This window comes from Biomphalaria glabrata, chromosome 6, assembly GCF_947242115.1.
Source record: "Biomphalaria glabrata chromosome 6, xgBioGlab47.1, whole genome shotgun sequence".
Taxonomy (NCBI): domain Eukaryota; kingdom Metazoa; phylum Mollusca; class Gastropoda; family Planorbidae; genus Biomphalaria; species Biomphalaria glabrata.
The window spans coordinates 50,205,976-50,226,848 of NC_074716.1; the positions used below are offsets into that span (position 1 = coordinate 50,205,976).

At 35.6% G+C, this 20,873-nt stretch overlaps 2 protein-coding genes across 4 annotated transcripts in view; one reads left to right on the top strand and one right to left on the bottom strand.

Annotated features, from left to right (window-relative positions):
* Positions 1 to 1,104: 1,104 nt before the first annotated feature.
* On the bottom strand, positions 1,105 to 19,995 carry LOC106072395 (uncharacterized). Of its 2 annotated transcripts, none has more exons than XM_056032028.1 (7): positions 19,880 to 19,995; positions 17,254 to 17,417; positions 16,342 to 16,421; positions 15,383 to 15,439; positions 5,286 to 5,386; positions 3,779 to 3,920; positions 1,105 to 2,200 (listed from the first exon to the last, which is right to left on the bottom strand). In XM_056032028.1, exons 2-7 carry the CDS (start codon positions 17,381 to 17,383, stop codon positions 2,036 to 2,038), a joined length of 675 nt encoding a protein of 224 aa, XP_055888003.1. In that variant the 5' UTR covers positions 17,384 to 17,417; positions 19,880 to 19,995; the 3' UTR covers positions 1,105 to 2,035. The 2 variants fall into 2 exon arrangements, with proteins under 2 accessions (XP_055888003.1, XP_055888004.1); XM_056032029.1 differs by lacking the exon at positions 19,880 to 19,995 and adding an exon at positions 19,805 to 19,823.
* The window catches only part of LOC106072397 (5'-nucleotidase domain-containing protein 1-like), a 30,644-nt gene continuing 27,754 nt past the window's right edge, over positions 17,984 to 20,873 (top strand). The window contains exon 1 of one of the 2 annotated variants that reach the window (XM_056032026.1): positions 17,984 to 18,332. The gene's annotated coding sequence lies outside the window, so the exon portion shown is untranslated. The remainder of the gene's footprint in view (positions 18,333 to 20,873) is intronic. The other variant, XM_056032027.1, reaches the window with a different exon arrangement.

A 20,873-nucleotide genomic window follows, 5' to 3' on the forward strand; every position in this document is an offset into this window, starting at 1 on the left:
AATTTTAGAAACACGTCATACCCCCCCCTCCTCCTTCTCATTTACATTTTTAAAAAATACATAAATGTCTACACGAGCAAACACACACACACACGATCACCTAATTGAGGATCTTATTTTTGGGAGCAGTGTTCTGGAACATTGACGTCACTCGTCACGTGACCCCGGGGTTACTGAAATCCAGAAAACTGCTTGCGTATTCTGTAGTCGTGTTTTCAAATGCTGATTTAAAACTGATATCATATAATGGACTGGAAACGGATGTGTATGGAGGGGGCGGGGGAGTAAAGGATGATCTAGACCAGTAACCTTCTTCAGGTCAGGTTTCACAGCTCTTTATTATAGAGATAGGGTTCAGCCTATTATTGCGCCTGCAACGGTATGGCCTCATCTCGAACTCAGTTTACAAGTTTAAATAGGTGATGCACAACCTATGACCCGCGAGTCATATTTGGGCCTTTGAAACCCCTCGAACCGCTATAACAAAATAATGGATTTGTCGTCCCCACTTTTACCATTGAAACAATTAAGAGTAAATTACTCATTTCAGACCTTGAGGTGGGCCGGCCTTAAATAAATTGCGAGTGCCTAGGTGAAGTGAAATTGGTGGCACCATGAGAGAGAGAAAAAAAACAGGAAAAAATAAACAGCAACAACTAAAAATACAAAATTTATTTAAAAAAAAACAACAACATAAAACCTAGTGTATTCCAACAACAACATTGAGGACAAGTTCCGCTATTTCTTCTCTGAAACATTGTTTAGAGTCATGTTCGAGGCCCCAAACAATCGGAGACCTAGTTTGCCTATGCCTAAGGCCGCCTTGCCTTACGGTCTATGGGGCAGATGATTTGTTGGTTTTGTTTGACATGTTTCGGATGTTCATTCAGAGTTGAAGATAGTTTACTTCCTAGTCCAAACCTCCCGGAGGACGACGGGGGATGGGAGCGGGCAGGGTTTGAACACTCGACCGTCGATAAATCCGAACGACAGTCCAGCGCGCAAACCGCACGACCAGACAGCCATCCCTTTAATCTATTTCTATGGCCGATAGGTAACGTATCACATGGCCAGCACAACCAGCAACAACCTTTTCTTTAACCCAAGATTAGTCGAGTATTTATTAGAGTTGAGTGGAATCAAGGGCGCCCTAAATGTCCCGATATTCATAAAAGTGCCAGTTTTTCGCTAGATTCGAACCCGAGACCGCTCGTCTTGGAAGCCAAGTGTTTTAGCACTCTGCCAACACAACCCATTACCTCCGCTAGGTAGAAGTAATGAAACGTGATCTTAAAGCGGTGGGTAATGATAAAAGAGATTGGGAAGACATAACTCTAGACCTCACTTTGTGGTGAGAAGAGGCACTGGGAAAAACAACGGTCAATGATCTCAGCCAACCAAGGAAAGCAATCAAACAGAGAAACAAGCAAAATCTAAGAAATACTTTTTAAAAAAAGGTAAGCTAATGAGAAGAACTCCACATTTACATTCATATATCTCAATTTATTTGGACACAGAATTTAGCTGTGTTTTCAGTCTAGACATAGATTATATAGTTAACGGTTGCAATAAGCTTTCCAAAAAAAAAAACAAAAAAAAACTTTGTATACACGCTTCCCATTGTATAGATTTTTTCAGTAAATTAAAATATTTTTGTATTTTATTCTGGATCATGTTTGAATATTAAGATTGAAAAAAAAAAACTTCTTGCATACATATATATATTCCAAGGGCTAACATCCTGTTGTTACAAGGACATGATGAAAGAGACTTATTTCCCTTTCCCCCATTCCCTAATCAACTAGATGTTTTTAGTAATACTTACAATATATACCATGGACATATAATTTAATACACATCTTTATTTCAAACTTCATTTTATGAACATATAAATATACAATGTAGATTTGTTAACGTCTATGGCGCTGTTAGGACATCTTGAATTCACTAAACACACCACGCTAGAACAAAACGCCTGCGAACCATCCTTGACGGTTCTCTGCGAAAATGCTGCCAAGCTATTAGATTTCTAGATCTAGATGACTTGGGAACGCAAGAGGACAATGGCGTCATCTTTCTTCTTGCTTAGATCCTCGGGTGTATCGCGTCTGTCGCCCTTGTAGACAGGACTTTGTTTAACAATGTTGTCGCCTCCTGGTGATGTTAGCTCACTCTCTTGTCTTCTCTGGGCGCGGCGTCGCTGGAACAGAGGTAACGTGGGGAGATAATGCAGGTCAAGGAGTTATACTAGGAAAACTATTATAACAATGAATATTAGTATGCCCTCTTTTAAAATATCAACCTAATTAGATACCCTTTTTAGAGTTTTTAATGAAATAATTCTCAGTGTACAGGGCAGATGATGTAAAGGTTATATCTTTCTATGGACAACCGTTAACAAGGGTGTCATGTGTCCAATACAACGATCAACTGTCTTTAGAGTACCTACTAGAGTTGGCAGGACTCATGGGCGTTCTCAAAATCTCGAAATTCAAAATCCCAGTCTTCGAACCCAAGATCCCAAGCACTCTGCCACTCAGGCACCACACACCCAAAAAATGTGCTTAGTTGCACAGAAATCACTATGCTACTCTCTATGTTCCCTCAGAGCTCACGATTCCTCAAGGGGACTAATTTAACTTATACCACCACATCTGTCAAGTACGATTTATTTCCCTTGTTCAAGATAGCAAACAAAATAAAATTATTACCAAGAGTTTATTAACTATTTTTTTAAAATTCATTGTTGTGTTGTATAATTGTGCAACATTTCAGCTTGATCCGAGATTGGGTGTGGGTGAAACAGCGTGTACAATTATTTTACCATACAGACAGACAGGCAGACAGAGAGTTGATATAAATAAGCTTTTTAAAAAAATCCATTTCTCCTTTATGAAGCTAACGGTTGTTTATAATTTCTCTTTTTTATTCTTGTAATCTTATCTTCTTATCTTATAAAATACAGACGTTACTTAAAAAAAAAAAAAAAAAAGAAGATGATTACGTCCTACGCGTCATGCATTTAGTCATGCATATTAACCAATGACCTAAATTCTGCCAAGTCACTGGTTTTCCTGGCTAGCTCAGGCAACCCATTCCATGCTTTAATAGCACTAGGGAAGAAGGAGCATTTGTCCTAGCATATGGAACGAGGAATGTGCCTTTATCTTTGTGTCTTTCTGAGTATTTTATTAGATTTTGTTTTTGTATTTGAATATTAGGCCTATGGTTCAGTGTTTTATAGGTCTTTCCACTGAGTTTGCACAATCAAGGTCTTCTCTTATAGTTCAGCGAAATGTTCATAAACGTCTGTTTCTGTGTTCAACTCTTTACTGAATACAACGAATACATTTGAGAAGAGTGTTGGAATTTCCGCTAAAAAAAAACTTTAAAAATAGATAAAATAAATTATAGCTTGGGATATTTATTATAGCCGCTTCTTTGCTTTCATGCTTATAGCATGCTCACAGCGCTATGGTCCAATCTCATGTGTGGACCAGTTGGGGGGGGGGGAGGGTATCTGGAAGACAGTTTTCTGTGCTGCCTTTAGGCGCTCAGTAAACACATCGAACCTCGAGCCCCCTTCATAGGTAGCCAGGCCAAGCCAAGTTCAAGCGTACTTAGCCTCTCGACCACGTTTCCCACTAAAATAGACTAGATCCATTGTTACGGAGTTAACATGTGGCCCATTCGGTGGTCACACTAGTGTATGTTGGGTACCGGTCAACCGGACATTTGCCCGACTACCGAATGATCATAATGCATATTCTCAACTCACCAAAGCTACATGGCAGGCGACGAAAGACGCAATCAGCCCGCATATATTCATTGCGATGGTCACTCCACCTATCACTATGTAGATCATCACCATTGACTCCCTCCTACAGTCGTTGCCATGGTAACCTTCTCTCATAAACTCTCTAGAAAAGAAAAAAATCGACGAAAAACATTTTTCTACGTGCAAAATAAGAAAAAAAAACAACAACAAAAAAAAAAAACAGACACTAGAAATTCCTGTACCAAGTAACGAATGATATTTACTTATGTATTTACTTATTTAATAATTTTATTTATAAAGCGCTGTTAACAAACAAAATGTAGGCTCAAGGCGCTGTAATAACATTACAAACACAAACACGACAGCTAATCTAAAAAAGTTTTAAACAGATAGGTCTTAATGTTCTTCTTAAAAGTGGTGTAGCATGTTGTCAGTCTGAGATCAATGGGGAAGGAGTTCCAAACCTTTGATCCGTGACAATCACCTGTTTCATTGTATCACTTCCTCTGCTTTTTAGTTTCACATTCCATACAAAATCTATGTACTGTACGTCCACAATTTTAACTCTTTCTCTCCTAACTGACGATACCAGCGTTGATTCCAGCAGAATGTGGTAAATAATTACGGAGAGATAGAGTTAAACAATTACATTAACCATATGGCATTGAAAAAAGCTAACAATATTTCTTTAACATTATTTATATCCTTTTTTTTTTCTTTTGCCGGGTTCGAATCCTGGTGAAGACTGGGATTTTTTTATTTCGGGATCTTTGGGCGCCTCCTGAGTCCACCCAGCTCTAATGGGTACACTGACATTAGTTGTGGAAAAGTAAAGGCGGCTGGTCGTTTTGCTGGCCACATGACACCCTCGTTACCGTAGGTCACAGAAACGGATGACCTTTATATCCTCTGCCCAATAGACCTTTAGGTCTGAAAGGGGAACTTTACTTTTATACTAGTAGCTGAGGTGCCCGACTATGACCTACATGTTTTTATTTTACGAAAGCAAAAAATTGATCTAATTTAAAAATCTTCTATCTTTACCAATTATAGTAAAAAAAAAATAATAGAAAGTAAAGAACGGTAATCACGTAATTACCATGATTACTTCCCTTACGATGATATCCCCCCTTTATAATGCTATAGTATCCGTTCATGTTTTTTTTTTTTTATAGGACCTACAGGAGGTGGCTACATTGGTAAATATTCCTTTAAGATGTTTGTTATAAATCTCAGCAAAAAGAAAATCCGCTGCCGAGGACAGACGCAGACGGGAAAAGAAAATCTTAATCGACCACCGGCGGACAATGGTTATGCTTGGCATGCTTGCCCTGGATGTGGGGCTGCGTTGCCACGGGAAATACAGCATTCCTCATTGATTTTCGGACTCGAAGACAAGATTTTTATTATTATTATTATAAATCTCAAACATTTGTATTGTATCAGTTGAGGCCTGGACCAACCGGTCATTAGAGTAGAGCCTTGGTTGTTTAACTTGCTTACTTACGTGCAGTTGTCCATCTTAGTGTACACTGGGTCAATGGAGAAGCCATACCCAACACTGCCCACAAGTGTGGTAGCCAGTATCAGACAGATGTGTACACCTAGCTGTGGACAGAAGTGCATTGAATTGGTTTCAATGTGTAAATAGATAACTTATACAATATATCATTGCAGAGAGAGAGAGAGAGAGAGAGGAAGAGAAAGAGGGAGAGATTGTACGAGAGTGGAAGAGAAAGAGAGATTGTACGAGAGAGGAAGAGAAAGAGGGATTGTACGAGAGAGGAAGAGAAAGAGATAGAGATTGTACGAGAGAGGAAGAGAAAGAGAGATTGTACGAGAGAGGAAGAGAAAGAGAGATTGTACGAGAGAGGAAGAGAAAGAGATAGAGATTGTACGAGAGAGGTAGAGAAAGAGATAGAGATTGTACGAGAGAGGAAGAGAAAGAGAGATTGTACGAGAGAGGAAGAGAAAGAGAGATTGTACGAGAGAGGAAGAGAAAGAGATAGAGAAAAAGAGAGGTGGGAGTGTTAGGCAGAGGATAAGATTTTAGGGAAAAGAGAGAGAGAGAGACAAAATTAGGGGAAGTAACTGAAAAACAAATACAGATGATGTGATGGAAAGACAACATGTTATGTTCACGTTTTGAGTTTAATTTTAGTTGGAATGTTATGATATTACACTCGGCACACCCGCTATAAGTTCCCCTTTCAGACCTTGCGATCTATAGGGCATAATGATGTAAATGTCAGCTGTTTCCGTGACCTTCGGTTAACGAGAGTGTCATGTGACCAGCACATCGACCAGCCGCCTTTACCTTTCCCCAACTAATGTCAGCTACCCATTAGACTCAGAGGCGCCCTAAAGATCCCGAAATAAAAAATCCTAGCCTTCACCAGGATTCGAACCCAGAAGCCACGGTTCGGGAGCCATGCGCTCTACCACTCAGCCTCCTTGTACTCCCTAACCCACTATCAACTCTTACAAAAGAGCTTCAATAACCACACACACACACAAACCTAAAATAATTGAATGAATTGTTTGTATAAAGATATCTCAGCAAAATCGGATAAGTTTTAGAAGATATCCGCTTCTTCAAAGCTACCTTTAAAGGCCGGGCCCTGTCTAAGTCAAGTTGTAGCGAGGTGGGAGGCTTTAGACTTTGTCTCCATTGAGGAGAAACTTAACAGTACAAAAAGGTTTAGTTCTGTAAAATGTTTGTTTGTCAAATGTTTGTTTGTCAAATGTTTGTTTGTAAAAAATGTGTTTGTAAAACCTTTGTTTGTCAAATGTTTGTTTGTAAAATGTTGGTTTGTTAAATGTTTGTTTGTCAAATGTTTGTTTGTCAAATGTTTGTTTGTCAAATCTTTCTTTGTCAAATGATTGTTTGTAAAATTTTGGTTTGTTAAATGTTTGTTTGTCAAATGTTGGTTTGTAAAATGTTGGTTTGTAAAATTTTGGTTTGTTAAATGTTTGTTTGTCAAATGTTGGTTTGTAAAATGTTTGTTTGTCAAATGTTTGTAAAATGTTTCACATGTTTCGGATGTTCCTTCAGAGATGAAAATAATTTACTTCCTAGTCCAAACCTCCCGCAGGATGACGGGGGAGGGGGCGGGCAAGGTTTGAACCTAGAACCAGTCCGAACGACCAGGCAGCCACCCAGCTATACTCTGTGAGACTGTATCAGCGCCAACCGTTGACTGCAATCACTCACTGAACTTCTCCATTGTTTTGGTCTTTTCTCTCTTCTAGGGAATGTTTTTTTGTTTTTTTGGGTTTAAAAAAAAAGGTCCCATTTCCAATTAGGATCAATAAAGCTGACTTTGTCTCAATCTCTAAGGCCCAGACTATTTTACGCGAAAATCTGCTATGTTTATAATTAATTAAAATTTGGCCAATCAACGAATGGTGGGCTAATTACTGCACTGCCTCCAGCCTGCGCAGATTATTTTTAAAGTGATAAATGGACCTCATTCACCAATCGTAAACAAACAAAATTTAGTCACGTGATCTTATTGATAAAACAATAAAAAAAAACTGTCACGTGACAACCATCATGAATTAAACATGAGATCGTAAATTATATAGAAGAGATAAAGCACCACGTGGCTAAATGTATTTTGTTTACGATTGGTGAATGAAGTCCATTGGCTCGCGCAGACCAATACCACTCTTTAAACTAAATGCAGTCCACAGTAGCACAGAAGTCTGCACCCTAAACCCTGTAAACCACAGATAGCCGTAGGTGTTATATCAGAGAGTTTCCGTCTCCTAGACAGGCTGCTGACCAAAACTATAGCGCCCAGTCTGCCCAATGGCAGACATCTTTCTACATCACACATACTATATAGATCTAACGAAATCTAGCAATTACTTACTGTCACCGTTGTATTTTATATGTTATGAATGTGGCTGTGGTTATCAATGTAGGCGTGGTGGTGACATTGGGTTCTTGTTACAAATCACAGAATAATGCAATGACGCTGGGTGTAGCAGACACAAGTTTAAGTTTAATATAACACCACATAATGAATACACCATACAATTCGACCCAGGGATGGTCAGTATTAATCCAACAGTAATATACGAATATCACAACTTAGTACTTATTCTATAACCAACTACTTTAAACATCTAACTCTACTGCTTATATCTTAAGTGACTCAATACAAGTGCTTGCTACGAGATCTCTATGTGGACTGACTGCCTTTAACTCTCTGGTTCACCTAAGGTCAAAAGTGTTCACCTTAGTGCAACATGGGTTGTGAATAAGATTCACAATATGGAATTAACATACACAATACAGAATTAGGGTTTCTACTCTATGGCACCAACTTTGAGGTGGTGACATTACCTATCACCCCCCTTTTGAAAAAAATTTTGAAGAAATTTTTTTCAGCTTGACGACATAATTATCATAAGTAGGATCAATTGGAATTCTTGGGGTCTATGAAATGTACAATTGCAGAGTTCAAATAGAACTACAAACTTGCAATAAAATATATAATATGACAGTGTTACACAAAATATTTGCTGAATCAAAAAAATTCATACAAGGGCAAAATTCTCTAATCCATCATATTCTTGTAAGGCAATTTAAATAATTCTCTGAGTCAAATACTTAACATCCCAAATAATTCTTTATATGTAGTTCTAATATATACATCAATGTTCTAATGTGTTCAATATTTACAAGTCTTTTTCATAATAATATGTGCAAAGTGTGACAAAAATTTCAATGACAATCTCCTATGTCACAATGTGAAAAATTAATACAAGTTTTTATTCACAACATCTATTTATAAAAAATCTTTGACACTATAGCAATGTTAGAAGTCTGGTTTTTTGACACCAATAGTACAATATGTACAAATCATGTAGAAAATGTTACAAGTAAGTCTCAATATGTAAGTGATAAGTATAGAAAAATTCAAAATATGTGTCAAAATTCAAGATCAAATTGATTAATGATCATTGTTACAAATTCAATGTATCTGTTTACTTCAATATGAGGTTTGACATCTCCATAAAAAATTGTTGTGCATTAATATTACACAAGTAAATATGTATAATTCAAGTATCAAAATATTTGCTCAAAAGTATGAACATCAAATCAAAATAAATATCTTTCATAGTGCTTGTTGCATGCACCTTATGTTTCAATTAAGTATTTCTCCATATGACAGTTCAAACAATTTGTAGCTAGTAATGGCAAAAGTTTAATGTTACATTGTTTATCAAATAATTATTGAGTACAAAGTTCAAAAAACTCTTTTGTCAAAAAAAATTTAACTGAGAAAATGTGTCAGTTGTGATACAATCTTTGAGTTTACATTAATTTGTTCAAGCATATACATACAAGCATAACATCATAATGGTTTAGTTGTATTTATTTTAATCTGTTGTGAAAAAATGTGTAAGTCCAATTTAAAAGAATAATATCAAGTGTCTCTTTCAGCACTTGAAATATCAAAAAGTTTGTACAACAATCTTCTTGTTTACATCAATGATTGTTACAAAAATATAGTCCATAAGAATAGTTTGACAAAAATGTTTTCAAAAAAATACAAGTGTATGTCAATATTTCATTACACTAATTGACATTGAATAAATAAGTTACATTATGAATCAATCTCCTTTTTCAATAGTATTGAAAAATGTGACTAAGTTATATAATTGTGATAAATGACATAGTAAAAAAATTCCAATCTTGTTTACAATAGCTGTAGAAAAAAATTTGTCACAGTTGTTCTCAATACAATGGGAAAAAATAATGTTTACATTGTATGGAAAAAAATTAAGCTAGGTACTGAATAAGTTTGGAAAAAATTCAATGTTTGTTTACATTGTTGAGTACAAAAATGTTATTCTTGTTGACAAAAGAATGTGAAAAAAAAATTGTTGGTTACAATGTAGTAATCAAATTCCAAAAATTGTTTACAAATGGAGTTTTTTTTTAAAAAATGGTTTCTAGTTCAATGTTTACAAATAGTACTCATTGTTTACAAAATAATGCTCAATATTTACAACATAATGCTCAATGTTTACCAGATGCGATGTATTAAGTCAACAACACTGATATTAATTGTGAGTCCCTTAATTGGTGTTCCATATATTTTATGTAATAACTCTTTGTAATGGCCAAAGTTTTTTATTTGTACCCACATTGACTCTCCAAGTTCTGGATGTTTCCAAACTTTTTTATATCCAAAATCACAAGTTATTTCTTGTACTATTTGAAAAATTTCTTTCTGGAAATCACAATCAGATAGGTCATAAAACCATATTGTTTTATGTATTACTGGCTTTTGATGCACTTTAACTTTTGGATAAGATCCAATAATTACTGGACTGATAGTATTTTCAAGTATTACAACTTTTATTTTCCCTTTTATAAATGGTGATTTGATTTCAGCCATGGCAGTTTTACATTCTATCTTTCTAGAGTTTGGTAAGGTTACAATGGCTATATCATTCAAATAATCTTCTTTTTCTACTAAATTGGGCTCTACAAAAGTGATTGTGGATTCTTCATCAACTATGCATACAACATCCTGATAATTGACTTCTAGATCATATACTTCTATCTGTTTGCTATTTTTAAATGTCAAGGCTAATATTTCCTCTGTTATTATTACTTTAGGTGAGCTAGTGTTAATGTCATTTTGTATTTCTTGTTTTTCAGCTTTATCTTTATCATCTATTTGTATTTCATCTGTTTGTATTTCACTATCATTTGTTTGTGTGTTAATTGTTTGGCAATCTTTATTTAGTTTAGATGCTTCTGTTAGCAAATGAGTTTGACATTCTACATCTATTTTATTTGCATTTGTAATTGACTGATTATCTTTAGTTGCTTCATGTATACTGACATTGTTGTAATCATGTGAATTAGTAGTTGATGCTAACTCAATGTTTTCTTGATTCACACTATTAGCCCATTTTACTAAGGCTTCTTCTGACAGTTCAACTATATTCTCTATGTTCCCTATAATTAGTTCTTCAGCTGGGTTGTTCATTACTATGGCTTTGTGTTGACCAGTGAACCATGGTGATTCAATGAAAACTAATGCTGTTTCACATTCTTCCCATAAGTCTTTATTTGCATAAGTCAGTGTGACCTTGTCTTCAAGTATCTGTTCAGGTTTTACTAGTGATTTCTTCACAATGATTGAAGTGCAGCCGCTGTCACGTAATGCATATACCTTAATGCCATCCACATAGGCAGGATACACTTTTAATTTGGCTACCTTTGTCTGTATATATGCTACTGTTTCATATTCTATTGGTCTTTCAGTTGCTACAGCTGCTATGTTTTGTCTGGTATGATTGTTATTGTGGTAAGTATGTTGTCTATCTTGAAATTGGTCTCTTCTAGACATTCTGTTGTTTTGCCATCTTCTGTTTGTTTGATGTGATCTACTGTTAGTTGGACTGTAGCTTTGCCATGTTCTTCTGTTATATTGTTGTTGATAGGATCTATTGTAGTTAGGACTGAAGCTCTGGAAAGTTCTGTTATCTCTTCCATATTTATGGTTTCTATTTACATATTGCTGTTTTTCTGATGCCATTCTCTTTCTGCACTCTGCTTTGGTGTGACCCAATATGCCACAGAAAAAACATTGTATGCTCTTGGCATATTTAAATTTATTTGTAGATCTTGGATGGTTTTCTGTCACTGTTGCAGCTACATTGTACAATTCCCTTTTGTCAATGGTGATGTTTGGGTGTGAGTCTTTGTATGTTGTTAAGTTTGATATCAATTCAGCTTCATTTTTTATTTTTCTCTCCTTCAGGAATGAGAATGCTGCATTTGTAACATTTATTAACACATTCTCAATGAGAAAGAAATCTAATATCTGTTTGGGGTCATCTAAGTTGCAGTTTGCGAGTTGTAGCCACTTTGTCATGTTCTGGCGCATGTCATGTATTGTTCTTTTTAAATCTGCATTCTTGGCTAGTTTTATTTCCCTAAAAAGTTTTCGATAGTGCTCCTCCGTTTTGCCAAAATGTTCAATAAGTCTTTGTTTTACTGTGTTGTAGTCTTTTCTTTGCTCCATAGTTAGTGTGTCGATGATGTTTAGTGGTTCACCTCTTAGGTTAGCTAGAAGTTGTTGAGCCATTTGTGCACTATTCATATTTGCTGTTTGACAGATGTATTCAAATTGAATTATGAAATTTTCCAATGTGTCTTCTTTTTGGTCAAAGTTCCTAAATTTGCTATGATACTGATGATGAGATGAAGTTTGACTTGCTGAATTGTCTTTATTTTCTTTTGCTAGCTTGGCCATTTTTTCTTCATGTTCTTTTAATTTTATTTCATGCTGGCGTTCTTTTTCTTTCTCTAAGTTTTCTTGTTCTTTCTCTCTCAGTCTTCTTTCATGTAGCCTTTCTTCCCGTTGCTTGTCTTTTTCTACTCTAATTCTATCTATTTCAATTTTTATGAATGCAGCTCTATCATCTTCTTTTAACTTTAGTTTATCCACTATCTCTATTAGTTTTTCATATTCAGCCATTTTCAAAGATTCAAATTAGTAATATAGTTAATTAATAGATATGTGTACACTAGGAGTTGTAAATGAATATTGTACGATAAATACTTATTATAGCTCAAATAGTAATTGCAGGTAATAGTAGATATATATTTTCTGCGAAACCATTGAGGTTATGAGGTATCTTAAGTTATTCTTGGTACTTTGTCTAGTTCGTAATGTAATACTTTACTGATCAATTATGTGATTATGTATTTTTAGTATCTCCACTTGCAATGTAAAAATTTATTGCAACAAATAATTCACAATTATGTGAGCCTTATTAGTCTGATAAATAGTGATCAATGTATCAATAGTATCAAAATAGTTGAATGTGTTTGAAGAGTATATACAATATAAATCTTGTCAATCTCAAATCAAAATATATCCCATAGTGTATCAAGTGTGTAGTGTAGTGTTGATAATAATAAAAAATAGGTTGAAATAAGAAGTAAAATAAATATATATATTAATAAGTAATTAGACAAACATAAAAACACTATAGATACTAAACAGTCTGCTTTAAAGAGACATTACAAGATAGTAGAAATAGTAGACAAAAGAATTACAATGAGTAATAACTATGACGCAAAAAGAAAATTCAACAGATGTAAACAAGACAATATCAATACAAGAGTTTAACAATATGATAGATACTTGACGAAATACAAACTTAACTAATACAGCTATACGATCAAGTATTTACTTTATCTAAAGAGTCCCTACCAATACCTGGATGCTTACTTGAAAAAAATATAAATGCTCAGACTCAATAGATAATTAAATTTAGTCCCTAAAGTCAAATGTATATATAAATACAAATGTAAACAATGAAAAAAATTGTGGTGTAGTTCAGAGAGAACTAATCAATATTCATTAATACTAAAGGGTAATTAAAGTTACTTCCCTTAAATATTCACTTGATGCTTGACTTGTACATAAAGTTCCGGTGATGCTCCACATAAAATATGTCCACAGTACAGTTCATAAGTAATCCACTTGCTAAATCCGCAGCACAACGGTACAGTTCATAAGTAATCCACTTGTTAAATCCACAGCACAATGGTACAGTTCATAAGTAATCCACTTGTTAAATCCACAGTACAATGGTACAGTTCATAAGTAATCCACTTGTTAAATTCACAGTACAATGGTACAGTTCATAAGTAATCCACTTGTTAAATCCACAGTACAATGTTACAGTTCATAAGTAATCCACTTGTTAAATTCACAGTACAATGGTACAGTTCATAAGTAATCCACTTGTTAAATCCACAGTACAATGGTACAGTTCATAAGTAATCCAATAAATACTTCAGATGTTTGACAGGTAATCCATTTTCATACAGTTGCTGAAACAAATATAAATAACTAAAAATGACCATAGGTAGTGACGACAAGAGAGGTCTAAGAGTGAGAGCGCTCTCTTATTAAATGTGATGTTAGACAGCGACAATAGGAGTGTGTCATTAGAATTATGACGAGCACTCGATGTAGATGGTTCTTGAATATGTCAGCTACTTCGACTGACCATATATCAGCTGTCTTCAAACGATGACTTGAATGACTTGTAGTACTAGATTTTCACCCACACCGGTTGTAGTATCACGGTTGTCTAGTTTCACCCACACAGGCTGTAGTATCCAGGTTGTCTCAGCATATCATGTTTGATCTCTTTCGCTTAGGATGTTAAAAAGTAACTTTGAACAATGCTGTGCTCCTAAAGCTATCTCAACTGGTGTACAAAAAAATACAACCCACATAAATCAGGCTTCCAGATAAATGACACTTAGGACAGTAGTCAACTGGAAAAGTTGAAAATACAGCTCAGACAGGAACAGTTCAAATTGTTCAGTTCATCACAGATGAAAAAATAGCTTGCTAATGGTAACTGTCATGGCAGGTCAACATGACATGTAGTAGTAGATCTAGATACCAAGTGTGTAGTCAAAAAAAAATTAATAAATTCTGGATTAGTTGCAATTCATGTAGAGTTCAATCTTGAAGTACAAGTTAAAATAGTAGGCACAGTTAACTTTCAATTTCAGCTCTGTTTTCTGTTAGTAGTGTTAGACTAGCTGAAGATAATAATAATGTCACTCTTGGATCACGTGGATCTCACTTGAAAAATTGTGTGCTGGTCTCAATAAATGTAGATCTAGGTCATCTCTATAATGTTGAATGTGTCGCTGAACGACCAAATGAGAAAAATAGTAGAGTCTATAATAATCAGGTTTTAGCTTTCTTGCTCGTTGAGTGGCGTCATGATTTGTAAACAAATATTTTTTAGAGTTACTTTTTCATGTGTTAACTAAATAGTTCACTTGCCAACTTCAAAAATATCCGTATAAATGTTACTGTAAGTAACTGTAGTATTAAAATACTTCTGACAGCAATAGAAAAAATTCTTGACTTGTTCCTCTGGTGCTCATAAATCCTTTAAGTTAGCAGTTCTGACTTCTGACATCATAAAATATCGTTTGCTGACACTTCTGACACTATAAATGCTGTTTGCTGACACTTCTGACACTATAAATGCTGTTTGCTGACACTTCTGACACCATAAAATATCACTGAGTGATTTTATATGTTATGAATGTGGCTGTGGTTATCAATGTAGGCGTGGTGGTGACATTGGGTTCTTGTTACAAATCACAGAATAATGCAATGACGCTGGGTGTAGCAGACACAAGTTTAAGTTTAATATAACACCACATAATGAATACACCATACAATTCGACCCAGGGATGGTCAGTATTAATCCAACAGTAATATACGAATATCACAACTTAGTACTTATTCTATAACCAACTACTTTAAACATCTAACTCTACTGCTTATATCTTAAGTGACTCAATACAAGTGCTTGCTACGAGATCTCTATGTGGACTGACTGCCTTTAACTCTCTGGTTCACCTAAGGTCAAAAGTGTTCACCTTAGTGCAACATGGGTTGTGAATAAGATTCACAATATGGAATTAACATACACAATACAGAATTAGGGTTTCTACTCTATGGCACCAACTTTGAGGTGGTGACACTTACTAATTACAATAACAGTCACGTGACTTACATTAGAGAGCTGTCGTCTGTATGCCGTAGCGATACCGCTTACAGCTGGAAAAACAAACTGAAACAAAGAAGAAGTTGAAGTATGCATAATTAGTTCATTAAAAGCAAGAAAAAACTTGTGCGATAGTAAATAATGACTAGAAAAATATTTAGGTTTTAATCGCATTATTTTAGTCAAATATATATTTAGAGATGCGGCCTTTTCGTTTCGAAAGTCTAACACATACAGACTATTAAATGTTAGAAGCTAGACCTGGTTGAGGCTTGGTTTACATCATAGACTATATATATAGTCTTTGGTTTACATACACACGTTAGAAATGATGCGTTCTTGTTGCTATGACACTAGATGTTTATCTCACGACTTCAAAGAGATTCGTCTTTTTATTATTTTATATATCTTAATAAATTATAATGATTGATGTATTTTTGTTTCTTTTTGTTATCCTGTAAATTATAAATGCGAGACTGTCGCTGCTGTTACTCGTAATTAAAAAAGAATTCAGAGGTACCGGCCATTCATAAATACTCCAATTTGAAACGAAAAAAACATACAAAAAATACTTATTTTTTTAACAATATAAATATAATATAATATATATTAAATAATACAACTTATAGAGCGAAGATTTTTCTCTTAACCACTAATGAATGATAGATTAAAAAAATAAAAGGATGGAACTTTCTTCACCTTGCCACATTCCCTCCTCTCCCTGCCATTTTCGAGATCCATGACCAGGTTTTTCCCCACCGAAAAGTTTCCACGATATTTCCACTAAGATACGAGTTGAATAGAGCTGTTGTAACAATATAAAGAAAAAAGAAAAGCAAAGACATTTTTTTTTCCTTTTCCCTCTCTTGTTATGTTAATAGCCCCCATTTCCCTCTATTTCAGATGAACTTACTTCTACTTCCAATCAAAGTGAGCTACGCCACTGCTTATTACAGACAAGCACTTACTGGTACTAACGCCATCCACTGAGAGTCCACATCAGACCTGTAGGCCTCCAGAGAAAACACTGAGAAACTGGAGAGAATACCTGGGGAACACATTCACATTGATCACTTCAAGAGAAGTAAGACTAAGACTAAGACTAAGACTAAGACTAAGATTAAGACTAAGACTGCTTTATTGATCCTTACGGAAATTTGTTATGATTACAAGGACTCATCTTTTCTCATATAAAGACAACACAAGTATATCTCATCCATAGTGGCACTTGCAAAATTCAAAATAAAAAGGAAAGACAAAGGCATAACAATCGACACTAAAATCAGACTGAAGCGCTCCCTGGTCATGGCCACATTCTTATATGCTTGTGAGTCTTGGACACTGACTGCAGAGCAAGAGAGGAGGATCCTAGCAATGGAATTGAGATGCTACAAAAGAGATCCTAGGTATCACATACAAAGACCGCATCAAAAAATGCAGAGATTAGAGACAGGGTTAGGTCAGCGATCTGTTAACTACTGTAAAAAAAAAAAAAAAAAAAGTAAAGCTCTATGGCCATATCACAATGTCCTCAGGGCTTGCAAAAAAAAAAAACCTTCCTACAGGGAACAGTATCAGGAAAAAGAAGAAGCAGATAGAAAAAGCGATGGGAAGACAACATGAAAGAATGGACATGCCTGTCATTGAAATAGAGAGGAATGGAGAAAAACGGTTAACATATCTCATGTGGTGCCCCAACTGTCAAACAGACTAAGGGATAGGTAAAGATGAAGATCTCATCTAACTATCTAATCAGATCTAATTGATATGTTCTGCTTCCAAAAGGGTAACTTGGCAGTGGGACATCCTCTTGTGTTGATGGCATTGTGACCTCGAATCTTAAATGAATTGGCTTAAGTCATTTAAAAACAAAATCTTACTTGCAGCAGATGTGGCCACAGAAAGCACCCCGATGACTATTCCGACTTGTAGAGGGATGTCCCGACTCTTGTCATAAGCCTTGATCTCACGACTGTGTTGTTCTGATAAATGTTTCTGACACTGGTACATGGTCTAAACTCGGACGATACTTCTGAGGACTTAGCTGAAATGAAGGATTTTAGGAGTCAGTTACAGATATCGGGTCTCTATACCGAACTGGGACTTGACCACTTAATGAGACTGCGACCAAAATTACTTCTAATTTAATTTTTCGAATCGTAATCTAACGAGTGTGTGTGACTGTGTGTTTGCGTGTGTGTAAGTATTTCGTGAGTTGTTTTTGTATGTTATTGTCACATTCAAATATCTAGAAGTATATGTCGGGCCCTTAATTGGTGGCTTACTGATAAGAATTGGATTTTTAAAAAAAGAAATTGGTCTTTACAATAAATTTCGTTTTTGAAAGAAACTAATAAGTGATTATTTTGTTTGTCTAGTCTCTCCCCCCCCCCTTTCCCCAAAAACAAAAAACAACACCCTATCTAATTCTACACATGTCCACTTTAGTCTGACAACTCTTCTTTCCTTTTTTTTTTAAAATAACACATAAATGGATATTCCCGATTTTTATCTAAACAAGTTAACTGAAAACGGAAATTTTATTAAGCTATATTTAGCTATTATTAAGCCCAATACATTTTCCCGAAAATGTCACTGATAGAGTGTTAGGTCATGGGAAGTGTCTCACTGTCAATCAAGTTGTTAAGAGCTAGTGATGACTATTAGATCTAGCACTTAGTGTGACTTGAGTGAAGCAGACGTGAACATGGCTACACACTCCAGCGAGCGAGGTGTAAAGATTCTAAGGCTTACATAGATCTAGGTCTATTTAGGATTTAAAAAAACTACGATTGTTTTAATTAAACGTACCAAATTATAGCCTAGAAACAGTGAGGAATAAACTCGGCTCGCGGACTACATCTGGCCCTGAAATCTTCTGATTTTCTTGCATAAAATACACGAAAAGGCTTGCTTCCATTAGATTCAACGATATTGTCGTTGATGTGGCTCAAAACACGTAATGTAAACATTTATATGGACCCCCCCCCCCCATTCCAAAGAGGCCGAAATAGTTTGTGCATTATTGGCCTCATTACTATGACATATTATTAGTGTCGAGTTTGTCGTCCTAGGTCGGTATAGTTAAAATGACAGGTCTGAGAATCGATGAATATTATTAAGTTCGTATCTAAGAGCGAGACTGAGCCTCTCTCTTAGCTATTAACTTTTCTTTCCACCCATTTATCTATTTTCATTTGTAAGACCTATATGGGTCATTATTTTATTTGTTAGACCTGTCTTGTACTTGCTAGACATTCTGTCTTTATTTGTTAGACCAGTCTGTTACTTGCAAGCGCTAGACCTGTCTTTATTTGTCAATTAGACATGTCTTTACTTGTAGTACAGGTAAAGACATGTCTGTCTTTACTTTTTTGACCTGTCTGTCTGAACTAGTAAAGCCTGTGGCTGTCCGTCTTTACTAGTAAAGCCTGTGGCTGTCTGTCTTTACTAGTAAAGCCTGCGGCTGTCTGTCTTTACTAGTAAAGCCTGCGGCGGTCTGTCTTTGCTAGTAAAGCCTGTGGCTGTCTGTCTTTCCTACTAAAGCCTGCGGCGGTCTGTCTTTGCTAGTAAAGCCTGCGGCTGTCTGTCTTTCCTAGTAAAGCCTGCGGCGGTCTGTCTTTGCTAGTAAAGCCTGCGGCTGTCTGTCTTTCCTACTAAAGCCTGCGGCGGTCTGTCTTTCCTAGTAAAGCCTGCGGCTGTCTGTCTTTCCTAGTAAAGCCTGCGGCGGTCTGTCTTTACTAGTAAAGCCTGCGGCGGTGTGTCTTTGCTAGTAAAGCCTGCGGTTGTCTGTCTTTCCTACTAAAGCCTGCGGCGGTCTGTCTTTGCTAGTAAAGCCTGCGGCTGTCTGTCTTTCCTAGTAAAGCCTGCGGCGGTCTGTCTTTACTAGTAAAGCCTGTGGCTGTCTGTCTTTTTTTGTTTGACCTGTATTTCGTTACTCGTTTCTCCTGTTTCCATAAAATGAAATGCATTTTACTGTGAGATCTAGTAAAGAAAACTTTATTTTCTCAACACATCCATGCATTCACCAAATATGTTACCGAAATTCTACAATACACATATTTCACCATTTCAGAAATCGTGTTCACCCCATTTTACAATATTAACAAAAATTCATGTATTAAAATAAATTTCAATTGTTTTTAAGAATCATCCAAGTTTTGTTAACTCTTTAAAACCGCTTTTTGGTTACGATAATTTTATACTTACAAAAATTAATCAACGACATTTCTTATTTATATGCACAAATTTAAAGACAAAATATGGTGTAAGCTAAAATATTAGCTCAACCGTCTTGCCTTTCACTATCTTATCTTATCGTTTACAGACGTTGCTTCGAAAGAGAAGATAATTACATCCATCGCATTTCAGGTTTTACGATTAGGCCTATAACAATCGACCCTACTAAGAAAGACTGTCGATATAGCCTACCTTGATAGTTTAGATGGGTTATCCTAAATACACTTATTTACACTAACAACAGAAAACATGCATGTCTACTTTTACCTGCAAGAATTCAGCAGAGAAACAACTAAATACGTTTATCTCAAATGATACCAATTCCTATGTTGGAGGAAAGCAGGTAAAGGTATAAATAAAAAGTTAGGACCCCCATGAATCACTTCTGGGCTCACTCCGGGGAATGCTTACGTCAACTTGTTCCCATTAGAACAATCAGTCACGCGTGAAAGACCTCGTGTTCCTCATAGTTTAAATTTTTTTTAGAATTTGGTTAAGAACAAAGTCATATACAAATTTTTTTTGTTATTTATATGTGTGAGCTGGCGATCCCAGGTCTATTTGTTATCTATTTTTATCTGTATTTCGACCTATTTACTTTATATAGGCCAGGCTAGAATAATTTAATTTAGTGTCTTTTCTTCTTGCATAGGTCAGTGCTGTGTGTTTGTAGTTTCCGCTATTTATAACTTCTGCTAGTTTTAGTCTTTTTCTGTTATTTGTGTTTTACTCGTAGAGGAAAAGTAGTTTTAAAAATAGTTAACTAGCCTTAGAGTTGTTGGCACTGTTTCCATTTCTTTGTCCCCGATTAGTTCTACGTATTTTTGTCTTTAGCGCTTAGGTTAGGTTAGTAGTTATTTTCTAATTTCAGTCTAAGTGTAAGTCTAGAAGCTGTATAGGGTCCCTGTACGAGTTTAGAACATAAATATCTTTCTTCTTCCTTTTTGTATTTTTGTAAAATTAATTTTTAGGATTCTCTTTTTTATGCTGTTTAATTTGGTATATAATGTTGTGTAGTCCGTGTCTTGTGTAATTTTCTAGATTTTATTATAGCGTACGGCTAGGTACAAATTAGGGGAATCAGTAGTCCAGTTTAGTTTTAGGTAATTAGCGTGACGTCATGCTCTCCGATATGTTCGCGCTGACCAGTTATAGCTAGCTCCGGAACCACGTTGAGCTCTCTTTTGTCTTGACCAGTGGTCAGTGCCGACAGTAGTGCCGGTGTAGAGTTAATTGTGTGTAGTGTAATTTCAGCTGGGAC